This window comes from Erythrolamprus reginae, chromosome 13 (assembly GCF_031021105.1).
Source record: "Erythrolamprus reginae isolate rEryReg1 chromosome 13, rEryReg1.hap1, whole genome shotgun sequence".
NCBI classification, from domain to species: Eukaryota; Metazoa; Chordata; class Lepidosauria; order Squamata; family Dipsadidae; genus Erythrolamprus; species Erythrolamprus reginae.
Genome location: NC_091962.1, coordinates 11,528,493 through 11,548,644, shown reverse-complemented (window position 1 = coordinate 11,548,644; position 20,152 = coordinate 11,528,493). Strand labels below are relative to the sequence as shown.

Genomic DNA, 20,152 nt, shown 5'->3' with positions numbered 1-20,152 from the left:
GAGAGGGGCGGCATACAAATCTAATAAACTATAACTAAACTAACTATAACTAACTATCTACAAAAGGAATCACCTCTGTCCAGCTGTGATGGTCACATTTTCCACAGCCACTGGCACTGAGGAGACGTTGGAGGCAGTGAAGATCTTCGTTTCTGAAAGCTGGAGGGGAGAGAGAGAGAGAGAAAGGGAGAGAGAAAGGAAGGCAATGAAACCTGCCCAAGTTCACCGAGCGGAAAGCTAGATACAGGAATTGGGGAGGGGGGTTTACCTACATCTTCATTCCAGTCCTCGGTCCCCCACTCCTCCGTTGCCGTCCTCCAGGCACCTGCAAGAGGAAGAGCCAGAGATCAAACATGAGGGGGGAGTCAGTTGAAGCACGGGTTACAAAACAGAGGAGGAGGAGGAGGTAGTTTTCAAAAGAGCAATGCAAAGAGCTAAGCAGGCTGCCAATCCTTGCCCAGGCAGACAGAAGCTTTGGGAGGGGGCAGAGAGGGGGGGGGGCACAGCAGCTCAACATACAATCCCTCTCACCCCACCCCGGCCACCACCAAAGCAAAGAGGCTGGACCCTGGGACCCCCTCGGGACAGAGGATTTTTTTTTTTTTTGTCCTGGCGTGTAACTCACGCCCCTCTGGAAAGACTGAATCACCCCCAAGTTTAAGCTACACCTATAATCACCAAGATCCAATCCCTGGGATCTAATGATCTGCAAGCCTAAACTAGATCTAATCATCTGGATTCTAACCACCCCTAAGTCTGGAGCTAATCACCAAGGTCTAATCATCAAGATCTAATTATTTGCAAATCCAAAAACTAGATCTAATCAAGATGGAACCAACCCTGCATCTCAGTGAAAACAAGCTCTATACCCTGAGTCTATGCTAGATCTAATCATCTAGATCTAATCAAGCTCTAACTCTCCCCATCTAAGTTAGATCTAGTCATCCAGATCTAACTGTTCCCAAATCTATGCTAGATCAAATCAAGATCTAGAAACATAGATTGACGGCAGAAAAAGACCTCCTGGTCCATCTAGTCTGCCCACGCATCTACTACTCTTTCAGTCAAATAATATTTTCTCATGTTGCTTTTGATCTTTTCCCCAACTAACCTCAGATTGTGCCCCCTTGTTCTTGGGTTCACTTTCCTATTAAAAACACTTCCCTCCTGGACCTTATTTACCTCTTTAACATATTTAAATGTTTCAGTCATGTCCCCACCGTTTCCTTCTGCCCTCCAGACTATACAGATGGAGTTCATGAAGTCTTTCCTGATAAGTTTATCTAACACCCCCCCCCCAATCTAAGTTAGATCTAGTAATCAAGATCTAACCATCCCCTAATCTAACCTAGGTCTAGCCATTAAAAACAAACCATTCCCAAGCCTAAGCTAGATGTAATTAACAAGATCTAAGAATCCCTAGTTCTAAGGTAGATCCAACCACCTAGATCTTAATCACCACAAACCAGCCCCCCCCCCCCCCCAAAGTCTAATCTAGCTTCCAACTCTGATGGCTTCCCAGGCTTTCCAAAATGGATCTTTCTCATTTTGCCCCAATGACCGGACGATCAGGGGCAGCAGCCTCTGTCTTTAGACACGAGGAATACGTGGAAGATTATGTGGTACGCAAAAGTGAAACTGGTTTGGCCTCCCTGCCGCCACGCCGAATAGAAAGGTGGACAAAACACACAAATGCCTCTAGTTAGTGATGGACGGTGTTTAAGTACTTTGAATTAAACACAGCACGGAGACTGCCACAAGTCATGGAAACAGTTCCACGGTTGGCAGACTAGCCCCCTTTTTCCAGTAGATAAACTTCCGGAAGTTCATTTCAAGATCCATATATTATTATATATATATATAATAACAACCCAGAGCCTTGTGGTCTGATATATATCTATATATATCTCTATCTATCTCTATCTATCTATCTATCTATCTATCTATCTATCTATCTATCTATCTATCTATCTATCTATCTAATCTATTTATCTATCCCATCTATCTGTCTGTCTATCTATCTATCTATCTATCTATCTATCTATCTATCTATCTATTTAATCTATCTATCTATCCCATCTATCCCATCTATCCCATCTATCCCATCTATCTATCTATCTATCTATCTATCTATCTATCTATCTATCTATCTATCTATCTATCTCATCTATCTATCTCATCTCTCTCTCTATCTATCTATCTCATCTATCTATCTATCTCATCTATCTATCTATCTAATCTATCTATCTATCTATCTATCCCATCTATCTATCTATCTATCTATCTATCTATCTATCTATCTCATCTATCTCATCTCTCTCTATCTATCTATCTCATCTACCTATCTATCTATCTATCTATCTATCTATCTCATCTATCTATCTATCTATCTCATCTCTCTCTCTCTCTCTATGTATCTATCTATCTCATCTATCTATCTCATCTATCCATCTATCTCATCTATCTATCTATCTATCTATCTATCTATCTATCTATCTCATCTCTCTCTCTATCTCATCTATCTCATCTATCTCATCTATCTATCTATCTATCTATCTATCTATCTATCCATCCATCCATCCATCCATCCATCCATCCATCCATCCATCCATCCATCTATCTATCTATCTATCTTAGTTTCTGCCAGCCTCCTTCCCCCACTGCCTAGCCCCACCGTGGGTCAATTAACAGGGTCAGGCAGAAGAAGAAGAGAGGCAGTGAAGGATGTCTAAAGAGGGGCAGATTAACCTTTGGAAGGTTTTTAATCGAGCAATTGATGCCCAGGTGGCCTGTTAAATTCCAGTTTTTTTATTTTGTTTTTTAAATTTGGTATTCGTGTACTTGTAGGAAAGCTATGCGGCAGGCTAAGTTTTCTCATTCTAGATCGGTCATAAATTTGTAGGCAAGGTGAAGGAAAGTCAGAAGATTTCATGGGAACGGCCTATTTATTTATGCCTTGTATTTTAAGTCCCGTAGACCAAGGAGAACACCGGAAAATAATACTAGTTGGTAAAAAGAATCCCCAACTATCACAGTGGAAAAACCCAACGGCCAAATTCCTACAGCTTGGTAGACAGTCGAGGGACTTAGCAAAATGTGGACCCAGTTTCAACCCATTGGAAGACAGAAGGGCGGCATACAAATCTAATAAATAATAATAATAATAATACAGTGTTCCCTCGATTTTCGCGGGTTCGAACTTCGCGGATAGCCTATACCACGTTTTTTAAAAAAATATTAATTAAAAAATACATCATGTTTTTTTTTCTATACCACGGTTTTTCACGCCCGATGATGTCATACGTCATCGCCAAACTAATAATTTTTGCAAATAAATAACAAAAAAATTAATTATTGTTAATAAATAATTATGTTTATAAATATCAGGATCACTAAGTGTCTTATTCAATGGTGAGTACCAGTAATAATGGTGAGTAAATGGTTGTTAAGGGAATGGGAAATTGCAATTTAGGGGTTTAAAGTGTTAATGGAAGGCTTGTGATACTGTCCATAGCCAAAAATGGTGTATTTACTTCCGCATCTCTACTTTGCGGAAATTCAACTTTCGCGGGCGGTCTCGGAACGCATCCCCCACGAAAATCGAGGGAACACTGTAATAATAATCAAGACCCACTGGTGGAAATTCAGATCACCCCAGTAGATCCAGAAAGAGTTCTGACAGCACCCTGTCTAAACAAACCATATTTTTTCCAACCATTTTTCCAACCCCAAATGTGAAGTGAAGGGCATTTTAAAACTGGTGAGGTTGGGGAACACTTGTCTGATGTTATTTTAAACCATTCTATTCCCAAGCCATAACCGTCATTAAACCGCCAACCCATCAAGCTAGGAAATCAAAACTTCAAAAATGGTAAATTCCTCCCAACCACTCACCACCACCCCTCCCCTAAAAAAATCCTTGGGGATGCGATGAGTAAAAGCGTTAGTAGTAAAAAAAGCAACAGGCAGGTACTTTAAAAATATTAAAGTGAACAAAACAAGAGAAAGAAAATGATGGAGTGGGGAGGGAGACAAGACAGTTAACATATCCACAGATAAAATTTCAGCTTATTTTAAAAGGCTTTTTAAAAAAAGAAAAAAGATTTGTTTTTTAAAAAAAGTGATCTGAGGGCATTTAAGCGCCCCTGGGTTTCCCGTACCAGGAGCAGTGTCAAATTTTCGGGGATAATTTGACCCCTCGCCCCTAATGTAATCAACTCCTGAAACAAAACAGAAAGGAAAGAAAAAGAACAAAAAACGGTCAAAATGGTCAAAACACTTCGAAAGGTGAGACAAGGCGCCCCGCTTCCCCCCCCCACACCTCCACACCGACAGCCCAGCCCCGTACCTGTGGATACTGATCAAAGTAAAGGGGGTGGAGGGGGTGATACAAGCTTAAATGGCACTAACTAATCAGAAGGAGGTGGGAACAACGGGGTGTAAATCTTACGGAGGAAGAGTGGAGGAGGGAAGCGGGAATTCTAGACAAGTGGGGTGGAGGAGAATAGACAGAGGGATGTATGACCCCTTTCTTTCAATTATGTTTTCCGTTTCGTTCTACTCTGATGGCTACCCAGGCATTGGGGGGTGTCACAGAGTCTTCTGCAAAGCATCATCATTAACGTTTAACAACCCCCATTACCCCTTGCAGGGTGGAGTCTCGGCAAGGGAATGGAGCTGGCAGGGTGTTTTACTGGCCCACTGCCCTTCCCATCCCCAGTGCGGAGTTTTGTTCAGCAGATAATATTCTCACAATGCCCAGAGAGAGAGAGAGAGAGAAATATCTGCCTCTACCTAGGATCGAACTGGTCAACCCACCAGGCAAGTGTTTTCTCAACACTTTGGTAAGTGCTCGACTTACAAACACCCGTTGAATGACCATCTGAACTTCTCATGGTCTTTTTTTTTTTTAAATAATGTTGAGTTAGATTTTTTCCCCCTTCACCGGACTGACTTAAACTACCGCCCGACGGATTTAATGCAAGCGCAGCTATTAAAACAGTGGCCAAAAAAAAGTTCTGCAATTCCATTATGCTAAAAGCAGGCTTAAAAGAAGCTAACTTGGTTCTTCTATCATATACAAACAAACACACATACATAACATATTTTTGCTGATAATGAAATAGCTAGCTGATGAGAGCATAATAAGATCGAAATAGATTTATTCTAGTCTCCCTCCCTTTTCATTATCAGCAAAAATAAGTTACGTATATAGAATATAGTTTGTCGGCTATAAAAATTTAACTGCCTTGGATATGGCCCTTAGAAGGGATGGGATGTATGTTTGTTTGTATGTTTGTATGTATGTATATATACTGCTCAAAAAAATAAAGGGAACACTTGAACAACACAACATAACTCCAAGTCAATCAAACTTCTGTGAAATCCAACTGTCCACTTAGGAAGCAACACTGATTGACCATCAATTTCACCTGCTGTTGTGCACATTCAACTTTGTACAGAACAAAGGATTCAGTGAGAATATTTCACTCATTCAGATCTAGGACGTGTTCTTTGAGTCTTCCCTTTTTTTTTTTTGAGCAGCGTATATTTCAGGGGTATCTTGGAGACGTTAAATGCTTCTAAGCCCCAAGATTTTGTGACCACCGCCCACACCCCAGCCCCTGGGATTTTAGAAGAAGGCTGCTGAAGACCCCATCCATTCTTATAACTGGAAACCCAAGCCAATAGTGGCTGATTCTCCCCCGTAGACCTATCCCCTGTCCCCGCCCCTGCCCAACCAAGGCAGTACCGAACCCCGGCCACTCACTCGTCCCGTCGTCCGGCTCGAAGCTTCCCGTGCTGTTCCACGTGTTGCTGTTATTGCCATAACCTTCGTCCGTGCTGGTGGGTTCTGCATAGTCTGCGGGGTTGAAAGTCCTAGAGGGCGGGGAGGAAGCAAAGAAACGTCAGGGGGAGGCCGTTCTCCAAGACAGGAGGTTGAGTCACGATGGGTTACCGGTCCCTGGGGAGGAGACTTCGGATGGATTGGTCAATCGGCCCTTCACGAATCCACTCTGAAGGCAAAAATCTCTTCTCCTTCCACCATTTTTTATAGCCCGCTTGATTTGATCAATATATTTTTGTAGGGGAGGCCTCCAGAACTGAACACAGTATTGGCTTTGCTCTACTCAACCCACCAACCACTCCTTGGTGCTTCCCGACCTTGGCTGCTAGTCACTAGCACTGATGAAGCGACTTAGTTGGGTTATGAAATGTCCTCAATCAAGAAAACCATCCCTGAGGTCAGAGAACATCAAGGATCTCAGAATTTGCTGCCTCTTCCTCCCCTTGCACTGATGACAATGTTACCTAGTTTAGGTCTGCAAGAAACCCACCAAGCTCAAAGGACCCCACAATCTTCTTCCTCTTCTCTCCAAACCCACCTCCCTCTAGCACTGATGAAGTGACCTAGTTTGGGTCATGAGACATCTGGAAGAAAACCGTCTACAAGCTCAGAGCGCAAAGCATCCAGGAGCTCTCAATTCAACCCCGAGCTACAAATACCCTCCTTCATTGCAACCTGGAACGCGGCTGGTGTTTTATTGCTACCGCAATCAGACGCGGAACCAACTCGCCAACCCGGAGGGAAGCTTACCCCATGCCTTGGGCAGAAAATCTTCCTCCCCGTCGTCCAGAGCCGCCTGGAGAAAAGAACAGAATAGAATTCTTTATTGGCCAAGTGTGATTGGACCCACAAGGAATTCGTCATTGGTGCAGATGCTCTCACATTGAGAGCATGTTTTGAGCCGCTCCGAGTCTTCGGAGAGGGGCGGCATACAAATCTAATAAATGATAAATAATAATAATAATAATAATAATAATAATAAAAGGAAAAGATACAATGTCGTCTGGCAGGACCCAGGGGAAGAGCCTTCTCTGTGGCGGCCCCAGCCCTCTGGAACCAGCTCTTCCCGGAGATTAGAATTACCCCCACCCTCCTTGCCTTTCGTAAACTTCTTAAAATCCACCTTTTACACCAGGCATGGGGGAACTGAGACATCTCCCCCGGTACTATACAGTTTATACATGGTATGCTTGTGTGTATGTTTGCTTTTAATAATGGGGTTTTTAGTGTTTTTTAAATTATTAGATTTGTTTTTACATTGTCTTTGTTATTGTTGTGAGCCGCCCCGAGTCTACGGAGAGGAGTGGCATACAAATCTAATAAATAATAATAATAATAATAATTGTGTGTGGTCTTAGTAGCAAAGTCAGGCCAACGAAAAAGAGATGGCAAAGCTCCTGTTACAACCTCCTTTGTGGCAACTTACGGGATTCGTTATGCTCAAAAAAAAAATCTCAATAAATGACGATTTGTTGCAGGGCTACGGACGGTCAACCTGGGGCGCTTTCCTGGCTCACCTCTGCCTCGGCCACGTCCCCGCCGCCCTCTCTCCGTGCCTCTGCCAGAAGAGCCACTTGTCCTGCTGCCATCCAATCCGTTCTCTTGGCCCCGAACTGCAAAACACAACAAGGCGCTGGGAGATTTGCAAGCGAGGAACCCAGGAGAGAGAGAGAGAAAGAGAAAGAGGGAAATATGGAAGGAAAAACCAAGGGGACTCGACCGAGCAGGATCAGTATCGGCGCCTCCAGAAAACCGACTCGGTCCTGCCTCAAACGTGGCACAGGGAAAAAAACAAAACAGCCACAGGGTTGTACGGTATGGTATCCCCAAAACTGGAGAGAAGCCTGTCTGGCGTGCAATTGCTCCTGTTCTTTAAGCCAGTGTTTCCCAACCTTGGCAACTTGAAGGTATCTGGACTTCAACTCCCAGAATTCCCCAGCCAGCATTCGCTGGCTGGGGAATTCTGGGAGTTGAAGTCCAGATATCTTCAAGTTGCCAAGGTTGGGAAACACTGCTTTAAGCTAAACCTCAGAAACACAGTTCAAGGAGTTCCACGAGAATAAACTTGTTGGGAAGCCCCTGACGTACGACAGCTCGTTTAGTGACTGTTCAAAGATGGAAAAAATGTGAGCGGGGACCGCTTCCCCCCCACCACACACTTATGTGACCGTAGCAGCCTCCCCTAGGGGCCACGTGATAAAAAACATCCAGAGCCTTGGCAACTTTTGACTTATGACGAGACACCACGTGGATCCCCTTTGGTGGGGAGAGAGGGGCAGATTCACTTTAATAACAACCACGTTCCCACTTTAATAACAACCACGTCCCTTGCTTTAACAACTGCATGCGTTTCGCTGAAGCAAGACAAGTCATTAAAAAGAGGGGGCCAAAAACTCCCTTCGCAAATGTCTCGCTTAACGATAGGGGTCAACTGTGGTTGTAAGTCAAGGACTACCTGTAGAGGAAGGCTGGGTTTACAACGGCTCGAGGACTAATTATATCCAAGGCATTTCCCCACAAAAGCCCCCGTGACTGTCTCAACCCGCACGCCCGGATATAATTCCACAAGAAATTTAGTCCCAAAAAATAAATATCAAGAGGAAGAAACAAGCCAACGGTATCCAGAAATACAAACGGTTTCCCTCGTGGGTTTTCTATATCCTGCCGCCTTTCTCTCTCTGAACACGAAAGCATTGAAGCCTTTCAAAAGAGCTACTAGAACAGTGATGGTGGCGAACCTATGGCACGGGTTCCACAGGTGGCACTCGGAGCCATATCTGCTGGTAGACGTGCCGCGTCCCTAGCTCAGCTCCAACGTTCATGTGTGTGCGGCCAGCTGATTTTTTTTGGCTGGAACAGAGGCTCCGGGAGGGCGCTTTTGGCTTCCGGAAAGCCTCCGGGGTCGTTTTTACCCTCTCCCAGCTCCAGGGAAGCCTTTGGAGCCTGGGGAGGGCGAAAGACGAGCCTACTGGGCCCACCAGAAGTTGAAAAACAGGCCATTTCCAGCCTCCGCTGGGGAGGGGAGAAGCTGGTTTCGCCCACCCCTGGCACTGGATTATGGGCACGCGCCCATGAGCAATAGCACGCGCCCACACGCCCTTTCGGCACCCGAGGGGAAAAAAGGTTTGCCATCACTGTACAGTGTTCCCTCGATTTTCGCGGGTTCAAACTTCGCGAATAGCCTATACCACGGTTTTTCAAAAAATATTAATTAAAAAATACTTCACGGGTTTTTTCTATACCACGGTTTTTCCGCTCGATGACATCACACGCCATCGCCAAACTAATAATTTTTGCAAATAAATAACAAAAAGAATAATGATTGTTAATAAATAATTATGTTTATAAATAGCAGAATCACCAAGTGCCTTATTCAATGGTGAGTACCAGTAATAATGGTGTGTAAAAATGATTGTTAAGGGAATGGGAAATGGCAATTTAGGGGTTTAAAGTGTTAAGGGAAGGCTTGGGATACTGGTTCATAGCCAAAAATAGTGTATTTACTTCTGCATCTCTACTTCGCGGAAATTCGACTTTCGCGGGCGGTCTCGGAACGCATCCCCCGCGGAAATCGAGGGAACACTGTACTAGAAGGTTCTCCCAACAGCTGACTTCACTCTTACCAATCCCCCGGGTGGGAGAGAGGAGAGTATTGGGTGGGTGTTTGGGGGAAACGGACCAACTTCCTGCCGGGGTGGAAGCAGCCTGAAGGTCAGAGCAACCCTCCTGGAGAGGGGTGAGGTAGGGGGTGGTGGGAGGGGGACGGAGAACGGGCCCTGATTTGGGAGTCAGAAATGCCGCGAAAGGAACCTTTTGCACCTCTCTACTGGAGGGTCTTATTGCTTTGTATGTAGAATCAGGGGCCTACATTCTCTCCCACGGCTGGCTCCGCGACCTCTCCGGGGCAAGCCGCTTCCCCGTCGCCGGCTGAAGTCCCGCTCTTTTTCCCGGTTCTCTTTGCCTTCTTCGCTGGGTTCCGTCTGGCCGCTGTCTTTCTGTCCCGACAGGCTTTTTTTCTTCCCCACCATTTCCCAGGAGTGCTAAAAAGATTTAGGGGGAGGGGGGGGGGAAAGAGGGTGTGTGTGTGTGATTCAAACAGTATTTCAGCAATAACAGCAACCAGTGTTCCCTCTAATTTTTTTTGGGGGTGGGCAGAAAAGTATAGTGTCTGAGCGGCAGTCCCTTTGGGACTGGGCAGCACAGAAATAATAAATAAATAAATAAATAATTGTTTAAAACCCACCCTGTTTTGCCTCAGAGAATTTCAAAATAAAATACTGTACTGTGTGTCTATAACAGGGAGCTCATAATAGGGCAACTCTATCAATATCAAAATGCCACTTAAATAGTTGATCTAGTTTCAAACTAGATTTTGATTTTCTTTCTCTCTTCCTTACTCCCATTCTTTTTCTTTCTCTTTTCCTTCCTCTTTTTCTATCTGTTTCTCTCTCTTCCTCTCTCTCTCCTTCCCTCTCACTCTTTCCCTCTTGGCTTCTGGGCAGGTTTGGAAAACTCTGAGTTGATGATGATTTTTAAGTGAGCGATTGCTCACTGCTCAGCTTAGAGGGAACTATGACAGCAACGTGAAAAATAATATTTTGTGACTGTAAATTTGACTTGTTTTACATGTTTATGTTGCTTTTCTCATTTTTAAAAAATTTATACATTTAATGAAGATTGATTTTTTTTTTTTTAAAAGACTTATATAGTGGTACCTCTACCTAAGAACGCCTCTACTTGCGAACTTTTCTAGATAAGAACCAGATGTTCAAGATTTCTTTGCCTCTTCTCAAGAACCATTTTCCACTTACGAACCCGAGCCTCCGAAACTGTAACCAGAAAAGGCGGGGAGAAGCCTCCGTGGGGCCCCTCTAGGAATCTCCTGGGAGGAAACAGGGCTGGAAAAGGTGGGTAGAAGCCTCCACGGAGCCTCTCTAGGAATCTCTTGGGAGGAAACAGGGCCGGAAAAGGCAGGGAGATGCCTCCGTGGGGCCTCTCTAAGAATCTCCGGGGAGGAAATGGGGCCGGAAAAGGCGGTGAGAAAGCCTCCATGGGGCCTCTCTAGGAATCTCTTGGGAGGAAACAGGGCCGAAAAAGTTGGGGAGAAGCCTCCGTGGGGCTCTCTAGGAATGTCCTGGGAGGAAACAGGGCTGGAAAATGTGGTGAGAAGCCTCTGTGGGGCCTCTTTACGAATCTCCTGGGAGGAAACAGTGCCTCCACCCTCCCTGTGGTTTCCCCAATCGCACACATTCTTTGCTTTCACATTGATTCCTGTGGGAAAAATTGCTTCTTCTTACAACTTTTCTACTTAAGAACCTGGTCACAGAACGAATTAAGTTCGTAAGTAGAGGGACCACTGTATACCGCTTCATAGTGCTTTTTACAGCCCTCTCTAAGCAGTTTGTAGAATCAGCCTCTTGCCCCCAACAATCTGGGTCCTCATTTGACCCACCTCAGAAGGATGGAAGGCTGAGTCAACCTTGAGCCGGGGGTGAGATTTGAACCGCTGAACCAGAGCTAGCAATTAGCTGAAGGAGCCTGCAGTGCTGCGCTCTTAGCCACTGCGTAACCCCGGTTCTATATTTTGATGCACGGCACAAGGCAGGTAAACCCTCGGTTCATTTTTAATGACCGTTTTCAACGTTGCAACGGGCGCTGAAGAAGGGGGGATCAGGAGCGTTTTCCACACTTAAGGCCACATTCCTCACACTGGTGTGACCGAAATTTTGGACAAAGCTTGACAACTGGCTCGTATTTACAACCATCGCAGAGATTCCCCTTTGGCGACCCTTTGGGCGACCCAAGTCAACGAGGAAGCCAGATCCACTTAACAACCATGTGGGCTAGTTGAATGACTGGCAGCGGTTTCACTGAGTGACGTTATAAATGGGGTGAAACTCACTGAATTGTGAGTTGTCGGTTTGCTGGGCGTCTGAATTTTGATAATGTATAAGTGTGGATAAAGGGTCCTAAGTCTTTTTATTTTTCCCCGGGCCGTTGTAAATCTGAATGGTCATTAAACCATTTTAATATTAGATTTAGAATAGAATAGAATTTTATTGGCCAAGTGTGATTGGACACACAAGGAATTTGTCTTGGTGCAGATGCTCTCAGCGTACATAAAATAAAATATACATTTGTCAAGAATCATGTGGTATGACACTTAATGACTGTCATAGGGGTCAAATAAGCAATGAAGAAGCAATTTTAATAAAAATCTTAGGATACAAGCAACAAGTTACAGTCATACAGTCAACATGGGAGGAAATGGGTGATAGGAATGATGAGAAAAACTAGTAGAATAGAAGTGCAGATTTAGCAGAAAGTCTGACAGTGTTGAGGGAATTATTTGTTTAGCAGAGTGATGGTGTTCGGAGAAAAACTGTTCTTGTGTCTAGTTGTCTTGGTGTGCAGTGCTCTGTAGCGACGTTTTGAGAGTAGGAGTTTTAATATTTAATATTAGATTTAAACCATTTTAATATTAGATTTGTTACACTGTCACTATTTTGTTGTGAGCCGCACTGAGTCTGCGGAGACGGGTGGCATACAAGTCAAATAAATTATTATTTATTATTATTAAACGAACTGTGGTCTGAGCTACCTGCATATTAAAACCAACAATGAAAAGAGACCAGGTATTTTCCGCAACAGCTCTGCTTCAATGGGGTTTTGCACATTGCACGGAGCTAAAACGGAATGTCTCTCCCCCCAACCAGCCCCCCTGCCGGACTACTGAACCGATCAGCCTCAGCCCTGCTGAGCCCCACATCTACCGTGTCTGGATTCCCCTCCAACAGCACATTGATGGCTCTGTTGACATCTCCGTTGCAGTCGTGCAGGGCGATCACACACTCGTCCTGATTCTTGCCTGTGATGTCGATCAGCTGCAGAAGGGAAAAAAAGAAATGATGAGAACGGGTTGTTGTTGTTATTATTATTAATTTATTTATTTATTAGATTTGTATGCCGCCCCTCTCCGTAGACTCGGGGCGACTCACAACAACAATAAAACAATGCAACAAATCTAATAATTTAAAAGTCACTAAAAACCCCTTATTAAAAAGCAAAAACATACACACAAACATACCAGGTATAAATTGTATAGGCCTAGGGGGAAAGAATATGTCAGTTCCCCCGTGCCTGACGGCAGAGGTGGGTTTTAAGGAGTGTTTACGAAAGGCAAGGTGGGTGGGGGCAATTCTAATCTCTGGGGGGAGCTGGTTCCAGAGGGTCAGGGCCGCCACAGAGAAGGCTCTTCCCCTGGGTCCCGCCAGACGACATTGTTTAGTCGACGGGACCCGGAGAAGGCCAACTCTGTGGGACCTAACTGGTCGCTGGGATTCGTGCAGCAGAAGGCGGTCCCGGAGATATTCTGGTCCGATGCCATGAAGGGCTTTATAGGTCGTAACCAACACTTTGAATTGTGACCGGAAACTGATCGGCAACCAATGCAGACTGCGGAGTGTTGGTGTGACATGGGAATATTTGGGAAAGCCCATGATTGCTCTCGCAGCTGCATTCTGCACGATCTGAAGTTTCTGAACACTTTTCAAAGGTAGCCCCATGTAGAGAGCGTTACAGTAGTCGAACCTTGAGGTGATGAGGGCATGAGTGACTGTGAGCAGTGAGTCCCGGTCCAGATAGGGCCGCAACTGGTGCACCAGGCGAACCTGGGCAAATGCCCCCCTCACCACAGCTGAAAGATGGTTCTGTAATGTAAGCTGTGGATCGAGGAGGATGCCCAAGTTGCGGACCCTCTCTGAGGGGGTCAATGATCCCCTCCCAGGGTTATGGACATACATATGGGATTGTTCTCTGGCAATGAAATACAAACAGCTTAGCCTCTGCATCGGAAGGTTGAACCAAGAAGCTTCGCTCCCTCTCGGTCCACGAACCCCAAATATTCCTGTTTTGAACGCTTTTAGAAGGCACAAAAAGTTATTTTCCCGAAAGCACTGCTGTTCCAGTTTTGTTAACTCCATTTTTTAAAAATCTCAAATATCCTTCATCTTCTTCAGAAAATGACTTTAAAAAAAAAAACCGTTTTTATTGGGTTGGTAAAATAAGATACAAAACACGAAAGGAAATAGGGAAATGGTGGGGAGAGAAGTGAGGGAGGATAAGTGGAAAAAAGAAAATAGAAACACGGACTTTCCATTCTTTTTGTTGCAGTAAAATAAGGCATTAAGATCAAATCACAACTTTTTGTGGTGTTTTTTAATAATAATATGAACAAGCCAATTCTATAAAGACCTATCAAATCTAATTGGTAAAACCCAAAATCAAAGTTTCATTTTTTTCCCCCACTTTAAGCACAATTTTGAGAAGCGGTCTCCAATGTGAAACAAAATATATTCTTTTCTATAATCAAAATGGGCAATGTTGCCATTTCAGCCAAACCCATCAATATAACAACAACAAGAAGAAGAGGAGTTGGAAACAACAAGAGGTCTTCTAGTCCAATGCCCTGCTTGGGCAGGAAACCCTACATTATTTCCATTCACCCACCTTAGAAGTGTCCTTCATTTTTGTGGTATATAACAGTCTTGCTAATGTTAAAACACCCCAACTTTTCAGACTAACGCTTCATAAATTACTTTAATGAGGCTGCCCTTCTCTTTACTGCTCTGCTTTAAAAAATGTCAAAAAAGCTCCTTATTTTTTTGCTAACCTCCTGCTTTACTTCACTTAATAAAAGTCACAGCAGCCAAAAAAAAAAAGGTCCTAAATTTAAACCGTCTACCTGCACATTTGTTTCCCCAGGAAGCAAACAAGTCAAATAAAATAAAATAAACAATACTGTACTGGCAGGCAGAAAAAAGAGAGAGGCAAGATGACCCAGCCAAAAATTCTTTTCCCATGTCATATTTCCCTTTCATTACTCAATTTTTTATTTTAACTCATTCTCCATATTTAAACAAATTCTAATCTCATCACTACACCTCCGTCCATAATAACATTACCACTTCCCAATGTACAATAATGAATAAAAAAAAGTACTCCAATTATCTAAAACCTCTACAACAACAACAAAATCTAATTTATAAATTATATAAATTATATATATGGAACCCATATCGCATCTCATACATTAACACCCTTGAAAATGTCCAGAGATACTTCGCCAGAAGAGCCCTTCACTCTTCCACTCGAAACAGAGACTAGACTTTCAATCCTGGGCCTAGAAAGCTTAGAACTAAGACGCCTTAAACAAGATCTAAGTATGGCCCACAAGATCATATGCTGCAACGTCCTGCCTGTCGGCCACTACTTCACCTTCAACCACAACAACACACGAGCACACAACAGATCTAAACTTAATATTAACCGCTCCAAACTTGACTGTAAAAAATATGACTTCAGTAACCGAGTTGTCGAAGCGTGGAACTCATGACCGGACTCCATAGTGTCATCCCCAAACCCCCAACACTTTACCCTTAGATTATCTATGGTTGACCTATCCAGAGGTCAGTAAGGGGTGAGTACAAGTGCACTAGAGTGCCTTCCATCCCGTCCTATTGCTCTCCTATATCTCCTATACCTTTCTTCTATTCCTATATCTCTTCTTCTATTCTTTCATTGATATGTTCTATTACTATACCTTCTTTTCTATTCTTTCTTAGATATATTTTACTACGAGTATCTCCTCTATAACCTTCATCATGTATTTTACTATGTGTATATAGCCACTAAAACCTTCATTGTGTATTGGACAAAATAAATAAATAAAAAAAATAAATATAAGGACCTTTGGCTGGAATTAGGGCAAAGAACCATTTCAAAGCTATTCCTATTCTTGAACTGATTTGCTGGAGTTCTTATGGTTGAGAATCAAAAGTCAGGAGAGTCATGCAATTTGTTTGGAAGTGATAAAATACTAAAAAGGGAACTGTTTGGGTTATATGACTGGATGCCCTAACTCCAGGGAATAAGAGATGACTTAAGACATGAATAAAACAGAATGTTTACAGTCCTGGATTTATGATCACGATCGAGCCCAAAACTTCTTAAGTGAGTTTTGCCCCATTCACCACCTTCCTTGCCCAAATTCCTTTTTTTAATTTTATTTTTGGATTTTCAAAGATTTTACAGACATAAGAAACAAAAAACACTAAAATAAATGAAAAACAATACAATACAGGCGATACAGATAACGTAAAGAGAAAATGCATTTACGGTTCATTGATATTCACTTCCTTGACAACGGTATAATATTTTTATAATTGTGTAAATATAGTTTACATATGTATAAACATGTATGTTTTTGCGTGACCCTGGGACACTGCAACGGACACAAATATGTGACGGCTGCCAAAGCAGATGGAATTTTAATGGCATGACCACAGGGATTTTGCAATGGTTGTTAAGGATGGGAAATTGTCTTTTTTTTTAAAAAAAAGGTGTCATTTAAATTGTGGTCTCTAAACAAATGGTTATAAGTTTAGGACCAGGTGCAGAAAAAAAAACCCCTATCTAACTGGTTTGAGGCTGCAGCTGGGCCTATCTCTTCCTCCAAAGCACCTGAGGGTAGGACAGGAAGCAACGGATGGAAACTAATCAAGGACAGAAGCAACTTAGAACTTAGGGAAAACTTCCTGACAGCGAGGACAATTAACCCGTGGGAGAGCTTGCCACCAGAAGTTGTGGGGCACTGCAGGTTTTTAAGAAGAGATTGGACAACTGTCTGTCTGAAATGATATAGGGTTTCCTGTCTACGCAGGGGTTTGGAGTAGAAGACCTCCAAGGTCCCTTCAAACTCAAGCTCAATACGGATAAGACAGAATGGCTGTGGGTTCTGCCTCCCAAGGACAACTCCATCTGTCCGTCCATAACCCTGGGGGGGGGAGAGAATTATTGACCCCCTCAAAGAGGGTACGCAACTTGGGCGTCCTCCTCGATCCACAGCTCACATTAGAGAAACATCTTTCAGCTGTGGCGAGGGGGGCGTTTGCCCAGGTTCGCCTGGTGCACCAGTTGTGGCCCTATCTGGACCGGGAGTCACTGCTCACAGTCACTCACGCCCTCATCACCTTGAGGTTCGACTACTGTAACGCTCTCTACATGGGGCTACCTTTGAAGAGTGTTCGGAAACTTCAGATCGTGCAGAATGCAGCTGCGAGAGCAATCATGGGCTTTTCCAAATATGCCCATGTTACACCAACACTCCACAGCCTGCATTGGTTGCCGATCAGTTTCCGGTCACAATTCAAAGTGTTGGTTATGACCTATAAAGCCCTTCATGGCACCGGGCCAGAATATCTCCGAAACCACCTTCTGCCGCACAAATCCCAGTGACCAGTTAGGTCCCACAGAGTGGGCCTTCTCTGGGTCCCGTCAACCAAACAATGTCGCTTGGCGGGACCCAGAGGAAGAGCCTTCTCTGTGGCAGCCCCGGCCCTCTGGAACCAACTCCCCCCGGAGATTAGAATTGCCCCCACCCTCCTCGCCTTTCGTAAACTCCTTAAAACCCACCTCTGCCGTCAGGCATGGGGGAACTGAGATACACTTTCCCCCTAGGCTTTCACAATTTTATGTATGGTATGTTTGTATGTATGATTGGTTTTTATATAATGGGTTTTTAACTGCTTTTTTTTTTTTTTAGTATTGGTTTTTGTTGTACTGTTTTACTGCTGTTGTTAGCCGCCCCGAGTCTGCGGAGAGGGGCGGCATACAAATCCAATAAATAATAATAATAACAATATTAAGCAACGGATGGAAACTAATCAAGGATAGAAGCAACTTAGAACTTAGGGGAAACTTCCTGGCAGTGAGGACAACTAACCCGTGGGACAGCTTGCCACCAGAAGTTGTGAGGCACTGCAGGTTTTTAAGAAGAGATTGGACAACTATCTGTCTGAAATGATATAGGGTTTCCTGTCTACGCAGGGGGTTGGAGTAGAAGACCTGCAAGGTCCCTTCAAATACTGTCATTCTATTGTATTCTTCCGAGGCCGAAGGACTTACCTGTTTCACTTTCTCCTCGAAGTCAGCATCGTTGTGGTCGGAGATCATCTGCGCAAGCCGAATTTGCTCCGCAGTGGCCTGGGAAGAAAGAGACCCAGAAAGAGAAAAATGAGAAGGTCACAGAAAGGCCAAAAGGGGGTGGGAAGATGGAGAGACAGGTAAGATGTTCAGGTGAGGTGCCCTAAATAATTGGGCAGGGGGAGGAGAGGATTTGAGATCCAATTAAAGCCAATTCCCAACTTAGGATAGATATGGCCTGAACGGTTCACCCAGTTGCATCCTCCTAGGATGGAAGTCCTCGATTTATAACCACCGCGGAGCGCGGAATCTCCATCGTAATGGAGACTGAATTCGCTGTCGCAGTCAATCAAACGTGATTTTATGACGATTTTTACAGGGGTTAATTGCCAGGGTCGTTAAGCAAGTCACAGCATTGTTAAGTGAATCAGGTGGCTGTGAAACAAATATCCATTAAGCTTAAAATCCAACAGGCGAAGCAAGCGGATGCGGTTTCGAAGCAGTGTTATAAATACATCATAAATACAAGTTTGCTATACTGGCTGGAGAATTCTGGGAGTTGAGGTCCGCAAGTCTTAAAGTTGCCAAGATTGAAGACTTCTGTATTAGACCCATGTTTCACTACTTTAAGAGGTATGGACTTCAACTCCCAGAAGCCCCTGCAGGCTGGAGAATTCTGGGAGTTGAAGTCCTCAAGTTTTAAAGTTGCCAAGCATTGAGGACCCCTGCTACCAATTGTGCAGCTTTCACTGCAGTAACCCTGCAAACGCACCCCACTTACTGGCTACGATTTCGACAAGATTCGAGGATGATTATCTCAGGGACCGCCTTCTGCCGCACAAATCCTAGCGACCACTTAGGTCCCACAGAGTGGGCCTTCTCCGGGTCCCGTCAACTAAACAATGTCGGTTGGCAGGGCCCAGGGGAAGAGCCTTCTCTGTGGCGGCCCCGACCCTCTAGAACCAACTCCCCCCAGAGATTAGAATAGCCCCCACAATCCTTGTCTTTCGTAAGCTCCTCAAAACCCACTTCTGCCGTCAGGCATGGGGGGGACTAAGATAATCTTTTCCCCTAGGCCTTTACAATTTATGCATGGTATGTTTGTATGTATGATTGGTTTTATAACAAGGGTTTTTAGCTGTTGTAGTATTAGATTTTAACATTCTGTTTTTGTCACTGTTGTTAGCCGCCCCGAGTCCACGGGGAGGGGCGGCATACAAATCCAATAAATAAATAAATAAATGATCCGGGAGCCCGGATTTTTTAAATTTGTCTTCATCCGCTCTGGCTTCAACGCCCAGCTGTGCATAACTGACTTCAAATCCCAGCTTAGTGTTAACAAGTCCCTTGCTTCCCAGTTTGATCTAGTGGTCAGGGCACCAGGCGGAGGATCCTGAGTTCAAGTCTTGCCTTAGCGAGGAAAGCCAGCTGGGTGACTTTGGGCCTATCACCAGGAGATGAAGAGTTCTAGTTCCCGTTTGGGCATGAAAGCCAACTGGGTGAACTTTGGGCCAATCACTGGGAGGGACTGAGTTCTAGTCCCGCCTGGGGCTAGATTGGCCCAATCCCTCTTTCTCACCGCAACCCACCTCGCAGGGTTGTCATTGTGGGCAAAAGAGGGAAGGAGGAAGGAAGGAGTATTAGGTACGTTCACCGCCTTATTCCTAAAAAAAATAAAGGTGGAATAAAAATGTAGAATAATTCTTCCCTCGAATGAACAAAACCCCTCATGATTGATGGGTGTGGCAAACCCTTGCAAGTAGTCAAACATTTAAGAGTTTTACCCACCAGGCTGGAACGGGAACTGCCCAGGTAACCAGATGCTTGTGTACAATTGGCTAAGAAAGGAAGGGGGGGGGGGGGAGAAGTGTGACTTTTTGGCAGCTCTCCTCCACAAAAGCCAAACTCCGCCCTCCCTCCCTCCCCAGTTCAGCTTCCTGGCTGAGAACAAAGAAAGGTGGAGAAGTCACCTTTGTCCCCCAGGAAGGCGGCAGGGCCAGGTGCCACCAAATCACAACTGAAAAAGCAAAGAGAGGCTTAACCACCACCATGCACACGTGGCGGGCCAACCTCTTGGTTTCCAAGGACGCCGTTAGCTCCACCCTCACCTGTGGCCTCTGCTTGTGCTGTGCCTGGGTCTGTGTTTGTGTCTGTTCCCAGCTTCCCCGGGCTCGGTTGGTGCCTACCGATGTCATCATTTACAGTATATACAAATAACAGTATTTACAAGGCAGAAATCTGTGAATGAAATAATACAAAAGGGGTGTTAAATGTTGAGTTTTCTTTGCCAGCCATAATATCTTTTTTTTTTTTTACGTTAGC

The 20,152-nt window shown here is 44.3% G+C and overlaps 1 protein-coding gene across 9 annotated transcripts in view; it reads right to left on the bottom strand.

Moving 5' to 3' along the window:
* Positions 1-20,152, bottom strand: part of UBAP2L (ubiquitin associated protein 2 like) — a 59,560-nt gene that overhangs the window by 32,642 nt on the left and 6,766 nt on the right. For 5 of the 9 annotated variants that reach the window (XM_070766288.1, XM_070766291.1, XM_070766286.1 and 2 more), the window contains exons 2-11: positions 19,939-20,068; positions 17,813-17,890; positions 12,622-12,732; positions 9,717-9,888; positions 7,366-7,461; positions 6,599-6,644; positions 5,771-5,880; positions 4,161-4,220; positions 273-325; positions 74-159 (exon numbers count right to left, since the gene is read on the bottom strand). In XM_070766288.1, the coding sequence (XP_070622389.1) occupies positions 74-159; positions 273-325; positions 4,161-4,220; positions 5,771-5,880; positions 6,599-6,644; positions 7,366-7,461; positions 9,717-9,888; positions 12,622-12,732; positions 17,813-17,890; positions 19,939-20,028 (902 nt within the window). In that variant the 5' untranslated portion in view covers positions 20,029-20,068. The remainder of the gene's footprint in view (positions 1-73; positions 160-272; positions 326-4,160; positions 4,221-5,770; positions 5,881-6,598; positions 6,645-7,365; positions 7,462-9,716; positions 9,889-12,621; positions 12,733-17,812; positions 17,891-19,938; positions 20,069-20,152) is intronic. The other 4 variants (XM_070766295.1, XM_070766293.1, XM_070766292.1 and 1 more) reach the window with 1 other exon arrangement.